This window comes from Pogona vitticeps, chromosome 1 (genome assembly GCF_051106095.1).
Source record: "Pogona vitticeps strain Pit_001003342236 chromosome 1, PviZW2.1, whole genome shotgun sequence".
In the NCBI taxonomy this organism is placed as follows: domain Eukaryota; kingdom Metazoa; phylum Chordata; class Lepidosauria; order Squamata; family Agamidae; genus Pogona; species Pogona vitticeps.
Window position 1 is genome coordinate 215234019 of NC_135783.1, and position 12442 is coordinate 215246460.

Consider the following 12442-nt stretch of genomic DNA (forward strand, 5'->3'; position numbering starts at 1 on the left):
TGAATTCAAATTAATTTTTTACTGATCACACAAAGCAAAGGTTATTTCAAATTGGTCCAGCCTACTTGCTCCTAGCATAGTTTTTTTTCCCTTTGCCACTGGTGGCTTCTATATTTTCCAAGCCAGAGCAATTTAAACAGTATTTTAATCTTGTAATCAGTTGATTTCAGTTGTAAAGATGGGTGTGTTTGTGTGTGTCTGTGTCTGTGGATAGTGTTTCAGTGATGTAGACAGTTGGGGTGTGACGTTTAGGACTGCAGGAACATCCATCCCTATGTTCTTCTTTCCCTCTGATCATCCTTCTTTTTTTTTTTTATTCTCCACATATGTGAAATTGGTGTTAGATCCCCCTATCCCCTTATCACTGGTATTGATTAGTGCTAGTTGACCTCTAGATCAAATTAATAAAATAAAATAAATAAAACAGAAACAACTCAGATGAAATAAAAGACAGTCTTGTGGTATGTAGTATTTCTCTACATGTTAAGAAGAACTTTGGAACGTTGCCACTTTTTCCGGAATACTCTACAACCTTTTCAAAATCAAGCAGCTTTGCAGTGAATCATAAAAGGATCAACAGAGGCAAGAAGGACAGAAAGAAGAGGAAAGAAAGAAATGCAAATTACATCGCACTGAATGTGGACACTGAACTCCCAAATCAATCCACAGCCTCTGTGTGGGCATTGACTGCGAATTCAGCCATAACAGAGGCTGTGAATCAAACTGCCACAACCTGCGATTTGGTTTGCCTGTATAGCAGCAGCGGTATTGTTGCCGTTATTGCTATGGCTAGGAATAGATCCAAAACAAAAAATTTCATTTGCATGGTTGGATCCAAGCAGAAAGTGAAACAGTGCTAAGGAATAGAGAGCCTAAACATGCCGGACTAAGGACGCAGGCTTCCGAACAGGACTTGGAGAAGCCAGAGCCAAAGACTGAAAGGGAAAATGAGATCAGGAGGAAAGAAAAGGAAGAAATTGACCTCATAGCAAGTTTCTAGGCAATGCTGAGAGCTAGGAAGGTGGTGTTTGGGCGACCACACTTAGAATCATTCCACCTTCATGACCAGTGGCCATGCTGCCAGGGGGATTCTGGACATTGTAGTCCAAAGGGTAATTTTTCTATGCACTTGTGAGGTCAAATGTGGCTGCAGGAATGGATTTAAAATTAGAACAGATTAGGGGTGGTGGAGGGATCTGCTGAAATTCTGGAGGCCTCATAGGGAGCTGGAAACAGAATGACTGAAACAACAGAGAAAGGAGAAACTTGCAGGAAATTAGAACTCTCGAAAGAATGAGGAATGTTGCACCGCATGGAGGATAAAGAAGGAAGCTTGCCACAGGTGCATTCAGTAGTTGTTAGGAAAACTCCCATAACTTATTAAAGCCTTTCTTTCTTTCAATGAAGCTCCACACATTTGGAGAGGAGTCATGTCTTTGGATTGTGTTTTAAAGCAATCTGTTGAAATCTTGCAATGCCCTTTTAGATTCATTTTAAAAATGCAGACTTCCTGTTCCTGATATTGTCAAATATTGTCACCTATTAAAAATTGTTCAAATATATGAATAGTTATAGATTTCTCTGTTATCTACACAAAGTTTTATAAATTTGAGATAATCTCTCCTGCAGTTTATATCACACCTTCTTTACGTTGGTCCTTCCTTCCTGTTTTAGAATTGGTATAAATATGACTGGGAACAATTGAAGGCTAAGCAAGTTGAGATCAAGATGGACTCCATTCCGATTCTTGCCGCGAAAGCCAATCGAAAGATGGCAAGTGATGTAAGTTCTGCATAGAAGTGAAGCTGGTCCTTTTTAGATGAAGTGAAGATCTCCCTTTGATTAATCTGGATTTCCGTCCAGACATTACAGAATACAGAAGACTATTAATGTCTTCTCCTCATGCAGGTGGAGTATAAGAAGGGTTATGAACAGAGCAAAGGGAAGCTAATTGGAGCGCTGAGCATTGAGGATGATCCCAAAATGTTACATTCTCGGAAAGTGGCCAAACAGCAGAGTGATGTAAGTATTCGTAAAATATGTGCTAGGGTTCATTCTTATGGGATGCTTCCTGTGTGCTGAATTCTTCATAAATGTCAGTCTGTTGAGATATACATATTAATTCCTTCCATTCAGAACTCTGTTACAGTCAATATGAATATTATATACTTGTTATGTTCTCCCTTAAAAAAACAAACAAAAAGGCACTATATTTTTAAAGATTTTCCCTGCATCCTCTGACAACTTCCCAGTGATTGTGTTCCCATTGATTGTGCCAAACAAAAAGAGTGCACAACAACAGCCAACAGTGTTTAGGTATTGGGAAATGACTACAATGGGCATGCAGAGTGAACCTGGAACAGTGGAAATGCCAGCAACATTGGGAAAACAGAGGGCCGGTTGCAGTGGAGATTGGGCAAAGACTCTTGACCGCACTGACTAGAGTAGTAGATAGCCTATGATGGGTGGGAACTTTGCCAGCAACATGGGGCACAGAACAAGAGAGTGAATGAGCACAATCTTAGAGTAGCAGTTGGATTAATGGAAGAGGTAGAAGGAGGGAACGCTGCCTCTCTCGCCGTGCACACTAGCTGGGGCAAGACTGCTCTCCCATTGCCACCTTGGCCAGGCCTTCCCCCAACAGATTCCTTTTCAGCCCAGTAAAACAAGGGAGTGGTCTCTTTTGGCTTGCAGGGCTCCTGCATGCATATCTCTGTATTTATATGGCATTATTCATTTAATCTTGAATATTTCTAAACGCACATCCCTAGTTATCAAGGCTGCACTTCTTGGCAACTTTAGGCACAGTCCTCACTAGGCAGGATGGCTGAACTGACCAAGTTAGTTGAGGTTTTGCCAAATGCAACCCCCCCCCCCCTCAGTTTACGGATGCTGGAAATCATCTTGACCCTGGCCTAACTTTGCAATGGCATAGGGGCTATGAGTTTGGCCTGACTGGGTTTCTGGAAATAACTCCTTTACTAATCTGTGCCTGCCAGAAAGCAGTATACATACCACTTATTGTGGACGTGCAATGATCAGCCCAATCGGTTTTGTGCATTTCAAGAGGTCGTCACTCTGAACTGTGTGCGTGCCTTATTTTGCAGCTTGAATACAAAAAAGGTTATGAAGAGTCCAAGACCAGGTACACAGCACCCCTGGACATGATTCCAGTTGTCCAAGCAAAGAAGGCGCAGGCGATCATCAGTGATACAGACTACAAGCGTCTCATTCATAATTACTGCTATCCTCCTGATAGTATTAATTTTGAGCTTGCCAAGAAGGCAAATCTTATACAAAGTGATGTAAGTAGTTTTCCTTTTGCATGCCTCAGACCATATAAAACCTCCTTTAGGTGAGGACAGTCAGGATGCAATGTTTTCCTATTTCTTTTCTTTTTTTACCTCAGCAGCAAGCAAGGGAACTGGGGATGGGTAGGGAGAATTATACAGTGGAAACACTGTACACCAGCACTGTCCTATATACACCATATGACTTTGCCTGAAAACATCGGCATCCATATGGAAAATTACCTTGAATACAGCTTGAAAACTTGGTTTCAGATGTTGCTGAATAAAGAATGATCTGTAGAAATAACAGAGCCAACCTCCTATTGCTTCCCCCTCCAATATCGTAGCATACATTTCCTTTGTATGATTTCTAGCTTTCTGAGTCATGCTTGAATAGCATTGAAGCACAGTTTTTAATAAACAAAAGCAAAACTTCTTCTGTGGATTTGAAGTGCAAGCAGTTGTTCAAGTTTCAAAAGTTGAATATGCTTGTACAGCTTGTTTGTGAAGCCAAGGATTATATTGTTCCATTTGCATGACATACATGTGCTTTTGTTATTATTAATAGGACTGGATGGATGTATTTGGGGACTGGGATTTAACCATCAGTTTCTGAGACCATTATAAAGATATGTGTGCTTGTCATTTATTACCCTTCCTGGTGAATTCTCAAAATCCCAAATAGTGATTATAATGAATTTGAACTATTTCTTGTTGTGTTAACTCAGGACTCACTCACCCTGGGCAAAATCTGCACCTAAATGACTGGTTCTGCACTGTTGATTTTAATATTAATCTTGCTATCCACAACATACAAGGCACTGATTTGAAAGGATTATTGTCTTGTCCCTGCCTGTCCATGCTTTTCAGTTTCCATCCAAAAGGACTGGGAGTGGATCAGAGATTATCACTGAGGTGCTATCAATGGGAGCTTCATTTTTACCTCTGATTAGGTCTTTGAGTTGATTTTTTTTAAAGGCTAAGGAACACAGCTCCACAAGTTACTACTTTATATAAAGTTACAAACATTTCTATCAGAAACAAGCAAATTTCAAAGACAGTCCTTCTACGGTGGAGGCCTGGAAATCTTTGCCTTGTCTGGATAAGTCCTTCGTTAAACCTTCATCTATAGGTGGTTTAGGTATCTGGCTGTGGAGCCAAAGGTTAGAAGTTCGATGGTTGTTGTGGGTTTTTCAGGCTCTTTGGCCGTGTTCTGAAGGTTGTTCCTCCTGACGTTTCACCAGTCTCTGTGGCTGGCATCTTCAGAGGAGAAGTTAGGTTCTCCACTGTTCCTCCCTGAGAGAGACTGGACGTGAAGATCCATAGAGTCACTTCCAACTCTGTATTTTTAAGGTTATTGTTTCAGCATTCCAGAATTTCATTTTGAAAACTTGTGATAATTATGTTGCAATCCTATGTTTATTCTAGGCAGCCATACAATTGTTTTCTTTGAAAGATGGTTCTTAGAGGTTCCTGTTCTCATTACAGGGCAGCTGGCCAGAACTGTTGTATGAGAAGTTAAGAAAACAATTGGCCTTCAAAAGCAAAATGATTGTACTTCTCCTTTCTGTGATCTTTTCCAGAATGAATATAAAGCTGACTACAACAGCTGGATGAAAGGTTGTGGCTGGATACCCTATGGATCCCTGGATGCAGAAAAAAATAAAAGAGCTTCAGATATTCTTAATGAGGTAAGTAAACCTGCAAAAGAACCAGGCTTACACACCCTCGTTTAGGAGGCTATACCACATGGAAGCAATATATTGTTTAGCTAAATAGGAATTGCATGCATAAAGGAGGCCTGTGCAAGAAGGTAGCTCTGCCTACCTCATATTCAGAAGTCAAGGAAGGTCAACTCTTACCTCAGGGCTGGCGATATGTAAGCATGGAAAGCATTCAGCACTGTACCTTGCCAAGCAGGTCGGGTGGGACACTGTGTCTTGTCCTCAACAAAGTCTTTAGAAGAGATTCAGGAGGCATTTATATGGACTCCCTCTCTACCTGCCCAAGCAGCTGCCAATTAATTTAGCCACTTCTCAGTGCCTAATGGTAGGGCCCGCTCTGTTACCACCCCTAGATTTTTCCTACCAGCCTGGAAAAATGGTTTTTAAAAGAAGTGAGACGGATTCCTTCTGCACTTATGCCATCTTGCTCATTCCTTTCTTTTTTGTTGCTTTGGAAACACATTCTGCTGATGTCTTGTGCATTTAGGTACTTTTTGAAAAATTGTAAACACCTCTTATCCATTGCAAAAAAAGTGTTCATCCAAGTAAATGTACGTCCTAGTTATTATTTTGTAATCTTTCTTTTACCCTTCCAATGAGGCAGTTAACTTTCCTTTCTTTTTCTTCATCTGTAACAGAAAAAATATCGTCAGCATCCAGATACACTGAAGTTTACACAAATTGAAGATGATCCCATTGTAGTACAGGCTAAAATCAACCAAGCCCAGAGAAGTGATGTAAGTATTAGCACTGTATGTTTTTGCTTGTTTGTGGGCTAAAAACAAGTTTTTGCTTGTTTGTGGGCTACCACGTCATGCATCCATTAAGAACCTGAAGACCAATGCTTCAGTCTTAATGTTATTTCCTTCTCTATGAAGCTTTCTTTCTTTTACACTGAAATGTGTGGTTTCCCTGATCTGTACTTAGGCTTGCAGCTAAACTAAATATATATAACGTTACTTAGATTATTATAGTATAGCTAACATACCATGGACATACCTGTTGGGAATTTTCATGCAGGCACCTAATGTTGCAGAAGTGGTTTCTCCCTTTGGTGAAGCATCTGTTGTGCAACTGATTGTGTGGCTGGTTGCACAACCCATTGTATAACTAGTTGGACAACAGATATCTCAGCAAACAACACAAGTGTTTTGTATAGTGTTAGTTGCATGCACAGAAATTGCATGACCCATATAAGATTAAATGCACAGTTCTGAACAGCATCATTTCTGCTGAAGAAAAAATTAAAATACATTTGTCCTTATACCTTAGATGGTCTAGGTTAAGATAGGACTGTAAGAGAAAAATGTTAGTTTCAGAAAATGCTGTCATCACCTATCTTGTCCTATAATATAATTAGGTTGAGGAGAGCCCATAGGCCAGAGAGCAAATCTTTAGATCTGGAAGGTCACTGGTTCCACCTCCAGCATCCACTGGATTTGCTTCACTGAACAGAGGGGAGGTCTACACTGTCTTCAAATCTCCTCCTAACCTTTGATATGACTCTGAAGAGTCAGCAGACAGTACTCGTCTAGAAGAACCAGCAATCCTGAATGGGCATAAAGCAACTTCTTCTATTTCTGTGATTACACCTTGAGTTTTTAAGGTGATAATTAGGTTACGTGTACATTGTATGGGGAGATCTGGAACAGGGCAAGCCAGAGGATTGTAGAAATGTTGTTGCACACTGCCCAGTCACTCCGGCTTGTGCCAGAAGTTCAGTGGGTATCCTCCCAACTAATGCACAGTTTCCTCTCCAGTTCAATTGTCTTCCAACAAACTGTAGTAGGAAACCTGCTCTGGTTTGCAGAGAGAACCAACTAGAGAGAAAAGTGTTCCTGTATCTGGACAACACATCAGACAAACCATGCTACAAAGCTCTGTGGTTTGCATCCACATACTTTGATAGCTAGAATGCATTAGCACTCTGCTTGTAACCAAAAAGTCTGGGGTGTCACAAGTTTCTGAGTTATCAGGTTGTGCCACAGCAGCTCATGAAAGCTAAGGGATGATGAATAGGGATGATGGCATCACAGGGTATTGGGAATATCTCTAGTGTTTTATCATTAGATTTGGGGGATCCGAGTAGTGGCAGGGAAGAGGTGACCTGTAAGTCTGCACCAGAATGTGGGAGGAACAGGCGGGCCCTAAACTAGGCATATTCTTCTCAGAGGGCTAGGAAATACATGCATTTGGAACAGAAATGTGCAATAAGACACAGCGGTCTTTTAAATATTCTAAATAGTTGCTATCTTCAATATGATATTTAATTTCATCCCGTTGATTTCTGTTCTAGGTACTTTATAAAGCCAAAAATGAAGACGTAATTCACAAGTATCATCTCCCAGCAGATGCACCTCAGTTTATCCAGGCAAAAGTGAATTCCTACAATATTAGTGATGTAGGTTTGCTTTCAGTGCATTTTTTAATGTACCATATAATTTTAAAGATACGTGAATAGCAACAAAGCAGTACAATGAAACATTTTATTGTCTTCCAGAATTATTACAAACTTGGTCTGGAAGAGCTGAAATCAAAGGGATATGACCTAAGAAGTGATGCTATTCCCATCAAAGCTGCCAAGGCTGCCAGAAATGCGGCTAGTGACGTAAGTATTCCTTTTTCAAACAGATATTTCTGATGAGCAATACTCACCAAGCTGGATATGTGACCAGAATTTATGGTGATCTTTGAAGAACAGCCAGGGTTGGGTTCTAGGTCCAGCTACTGAAATCAGTGCAGGCTTTATGATCTGATTTTAGTGAATTTCTTTATTTAACAAGCTGATAACCTCACCTTTCCAAAGAACACCCACATTGGTAACCAATACCACCCATTTATAATTTGAGAGGAAGTCAAATGAGACTTTGAAAACTTATTAATTAAGCCCATTACTAACTTTCTGGTTTAAATCACCGGACCGGCAAAGTTGCCATCTTTGCCCATTGTTTATAAACTCTTCTCTTTCAAGAGTTTATCATACCATTTTATCTTATACTATGTTCTCTTCATTAATTTGCCATTCTGGAGTCCAGACAGAAAGCACTTGATGCACCAGCCTTGCTGATGTTTAAGCAAATGGGTAGTTCAGGTTAGTCCCTAGAAGGGAGGGTGCCTTTACATACTCCCTGGGACTCCAAGGGGGGGGGGGAAGCAGGATAGAAATGAAATTAATGTAGCTTATATTTTGCTTATTGTTTCTCTGATTTGCATCATGCATATTGCCTTTCTTTGGGTCGCCGACTGTGTGGATTACTTAGCTAACATTGTTTGCAAAAATTCTGGCAGATTTATATATTTTTAGAACACAGTGGGTTGGATCCAGGTTAATAACACCTCTTTCCTCTCTGCTCATATAAGGGTAATCCACTCAAAAGCAAAAAAAAAAAAAAAAGTTTTCAAAAGGGTGATCTCCATCTTGTGTAATTGCAAGTCAGAGATAGACAACGAGAGCAAATGTAGAGTGGCCTGGCACTTCGTTCTTAGGCTCCACACTGCCAACAGGATTTTGGTGCATCAAGTTTATCCATGGAAGGTCGCACTGAAATAAACCTGTAAAGTGCCTCAAAATACTTTTTTTGTTTTGTTTTTGTTATAAAATGGGACTTAGACACAACTGTCTTTTCACATTTAATGGGGCCATTTAGGTGTAACTTTCTCAGTTTGGATTATAATAGCAATGACTGTCAGTGATACTTTCGATTTTGTTCTGACAGTTCCAGTATAAAAAAGATTATGAACTTGCAAAGGGGAAGTTGGTTGGCTTTCAGAGCCTCCAAGATGACCCCAAGTTGGTCCATTACATGAATGTTGCCAAGATGCAGTCCGATCGGGAGTACAAGAAAGCTTACGAGCATGGGAAGACCAAATACAACACTCCACTGGACATGGTCAACGTTGTTGCTGCCAAGAAGGCCCAGGAAATTGTCAGCGATACCCACTACAAGAATTTGTTACACCGTTACACTTTGTTGCCGGATGCTATCAGTGTGGAGCGGTCGAAAAACATGATGGAGATTCAGAGTGATGTAAGTGTATCTTTATGACCAATATAAGTATTACTGTTTGAAAGCATTATCTGTTCGCGTGGTTACTGATTCCCCCCCCACCCTTCTTCTCTCTCTTTTATTGTCCAGAATCTTTATAAGGCAGACTATAATAGCTGGATGAAAGGTATTGGATGGATTCCAATTGGCTCACTGGATGTAGAGAAAGCTAAAAAAGCAGGCGATGCGTTGAATGAGAAGAAGTATCGCCAGCCTCCAGACAGTATAAAATTTACCAGCGTGGTAGACTCACCTGTCATGGTCCAGGCTAAGCAGAATGCGCTTCAACTCAGTGATGTGAGTAACCTTGAGGGAACATTTCTGATTCATATCTATGATAAAAATGGGACATGTTTTCAAATCCCTAAGCATCTACATTGGGGAAAGGGTAGTTTATCCATAATTTCTTGGGACAGGGCAGTAAAACAGGTTTGAAAGCTTGAGAATATGCATGCTGAAAAACCAGTAACGTTTTTGGAGTGGGAATTCCACAATTAGGGGCCACTACTGGATGGTTTCAGTACCAGATCTTAGTATGTGTGGATACTTGTAACAAAGTTTTAGACCATCCTAAGAAATGGGTGGGAACTCATAGGAAAGGAGGCTCTTCAGACATTCTGTCTGATATCAAATTCTTGTGTCATGGTAAAGATTTGGTGGCCTCACTCCTTCACGCCCACTCCTATTTCTCAGGGATCCTCTGTTCAGCACTTCACATGGACAAGAACAAAACTGATTTACACGTGCTTACAAAATGTGCTGCTGGCACTCTATAAACAGTTCATATTATTCATGTGAATGGAAACAGCACTTTTCGTACTAATAACAGCACTATTCTATACAAATAACTTCCAAGTCTCGCCCAAAGTAAGACCAGCTGCATTCTTAGGTGAAAAATTCATGGGATTTCAGGAGACACAAGCATACAGATAATATTCCACAAGTCATTCTGTATATATTTATTTTTACAACATTGAATACAAAGTATTTGAATGAGTCGGCATTATCATCTCTAAGATTTCCCCCCATCTCTTTTCTACAGATGTTTCTTGGTGATTTAATAAGGTCCTTGCTTCATTCCAAGCAGTAAAAATTATACTGTATTTCCATTATATTCTTCTACACACTGTTTGTTCACTTCTTTTTTATATGTATGTCTTTATTTAAGATATGTTTATGATTCAGTCCAAAATATACTTTTGAATCTATTTTGAATACTCTTCTCCAGTGCAAAATTCATGGTTTAATTTTTCAAGAGCAAAACATATTTGTAGATTTGACCGTTTCTTTGAAAGTAGCATGGTTGAGACTCCCTCCCTAAGTGAGCAAACGTGACTTGCACAGTCTAAAATATTCTAGCCAGCATAAAATATTCAATTCTGGAATCTATTTGGGAATAGAGAAGTTGATTACAGTACTGCCTTCTTCCTTGGCTTTACAGAGGCTCTACAAATCTTCTGGAGAAGAAATGAAGCACACGTATCACTTGACTGCAGACGCTCCTCAGTTTATCCAGGCTAGATACAATGCAGCAAACGTCAGTGATGTAAGTAGCTCTGCAAAAATTGTGGTTGATTCGGACTTAGCTAAATAAATGCAGAAATAGATTATCAAATATTCATCCTTGTCTTATAAAAACCCCATGGGCATTGTAATGTAGGAATAGTATTCTGATTTAGGGGAGTATCATGCCTTGTGGACTGAGGCCAATTCTAGTGCCTAGGGTAAGAGGATGAATCTCCGGAACAACGGGGGCAGCAGGAGACATTGGACATTGAATGTCACTTCAGGGGGGGGGCTTCACCCTTCCCATTATCACTGACCGATGATCGTTGGCATGCATGGAATTCTTTACAAGTGAACAAGCAGGATGGAAAGTTATGATATTGAGATGGAACTCTTTCTCTTCCGTAGTTGTGGGAATGAAAAAAAAATCACTCTGTTTTCTTTTTTTCTCATTTTGTGTTACAAATTGATGGATCATTCCTATAATTACTTAGAAGAAAGTCTCATTATTTTCAAGTGGAACCTACTCCCTAGGAAACCCATGTAAGACTGTGGCCCCAAAGACTTATTCTTTCCTCTGACTGTGTCCAGAAAATCATGTAACTGTCATTATGTGCACTGCTGGATTTTGTCATACTGCCTTAAATGATTTTTTGTATGTCAATCTTTCTTTTTCCCCAGGCTTACTATAAACAAGACTATCATGAACTAATAGCCAAGGGGAACAATGTACTGGGTGATGCCATTCCAATTACTCTTGCCAAGGCTTCAAGAAATATTGCTAGTGATGTGAGTACTCATATCTCCTCAGTTTTGCGTGTTATCAAAAGTTTGCTGTGGGAATTTTGGCATCCTATGTGAATTCTTCAAATCCTACATCCTCTTACACAATGGATGACTGCATTCTTAGCTTTAGAAGTTCTCCTGCTAGATGGATCATTACATCTTGATGAGACATCCTTTATTACATGTGCCCCACACTGTTGCTAGCCATGACTGGGTGGGTGCGTGGCTGCTGTCCCTAACTCCCCCCTCTTCCCCACACTCTGTTCACACAGTTGTATTTGTCGTTGCTTTGACTGAGAAAATCCAATAAGTGATTGATTGTACAAAAGGTGGAAGATGCTGAACAGAATATGGAGAAGGCTGTAAACTCATATAGATAGTAGCTTTTGAAAGATTCCACCCCACATATCCCTAACCTCCCCAAATAGCCAGTTTGGTCCTCCCGTATGCAGTCTTGCATGCAGGCCTGTAGTAGCGATGCTGTGGTTTTCCAGATGAGTTGTTATTATAAATTCTCATGGCTGCCAGGAATTGTATCTTGGCAAATGTAATTCAATATCTGGTGGGCCACAGGTCTCCCATCTGTCATCTGAGGGCTTCATCTTGAAATGGGTCTTATGATGAGGTTCTCAATGCTTGATGCAGGAGAACCACCCTTTGTTACAAGTATAAAAATAGGAACTTATACTTTACACCTGGATAGAAACACACCATTACTCTCTCTCTCTTTCCCACTGGAACTCTAGTATAAATACAAAGAAGCATATGAGAAGTCAAGAGGAAAGCATGTTGGTTTCAGAAGCCTGCAAGATGATCCTAAGCTTGTCCATTCTATGAATGTGGCAAAGATGCAGTCTGAACGGGAGTATAAGAAGGACTACGAGAAAAGTAAGACTTGTTATCACACGCCAGTGGAGATGGTCAGTATCCAAGCTGCAAAGCAGGCTCAGGATGTAGCTTCTAATGCTCACTACAAACATCTGATCCATCACTATACCTACTTGCCAGATGCCATGAGTGTCGAGCTGGCAAGGAACATGAATCAAATCCAGAGTGAGGTAAGGATTCATAGTAGAATATTGTTCAAAAT

General features: G+C 40.2%; 1 protein-coding gene across 19 annotated transcripts in view; it reads left to right on the forward strand.

The window, feature by feature from the left end:
* Positions 1 to 12442, forward strand: part of NEB (nebulin) — a 208696-nt gene that overhangs the window by 40880 nt on the left and 155374 nt on the right. For all 19 annotated transcript variants that reach the window (XM_078376624.1, XM_078376634.1, XM_078376635.1 and 16 more), the window contains 12 exons: positions 1675 to 1782; positions 1909 to 2022; positions 3108 to 3305; positions 4874 to 4981; positions 5653 to 5751; positions 7311 to 7415; positions 7515 to 7622; positions 8731 to 9042; positions 9151 to 9357; positions 10502 to 10606; positions 11248 to 11355; positions 12099 to 12410. In XM_078376624.1, the coding sequence (XP_078232750.1) occupies positions 1675 to 1782; positions 1909 to 2022; positions 3108 to 3305; positions 4874 to 4981; positions 5653 to 5751; positions 7311 to 7415; positions 7515 to 7622; positions 8731 to 9042; positions 9151 to 9357; positions 10502 to 10606; positions 11248 to 11355; positions 12099 to 12410 (1884 nt within the window). The remainder of the gene's footprint in view (positions 1 to 1674; positions 1783 to 1908; positions 2023 to 3107; positions 3306 to 4873; positions 4982 to 5652; positions 5752 to 7310; positions 7416 to 7514; positions 7623 to 8730; positions 9043 to 9150; positions 9358 to 10501; positions 10607 to 11247; positions 11356 to 12098; positions 12411 to 12442) is intronic.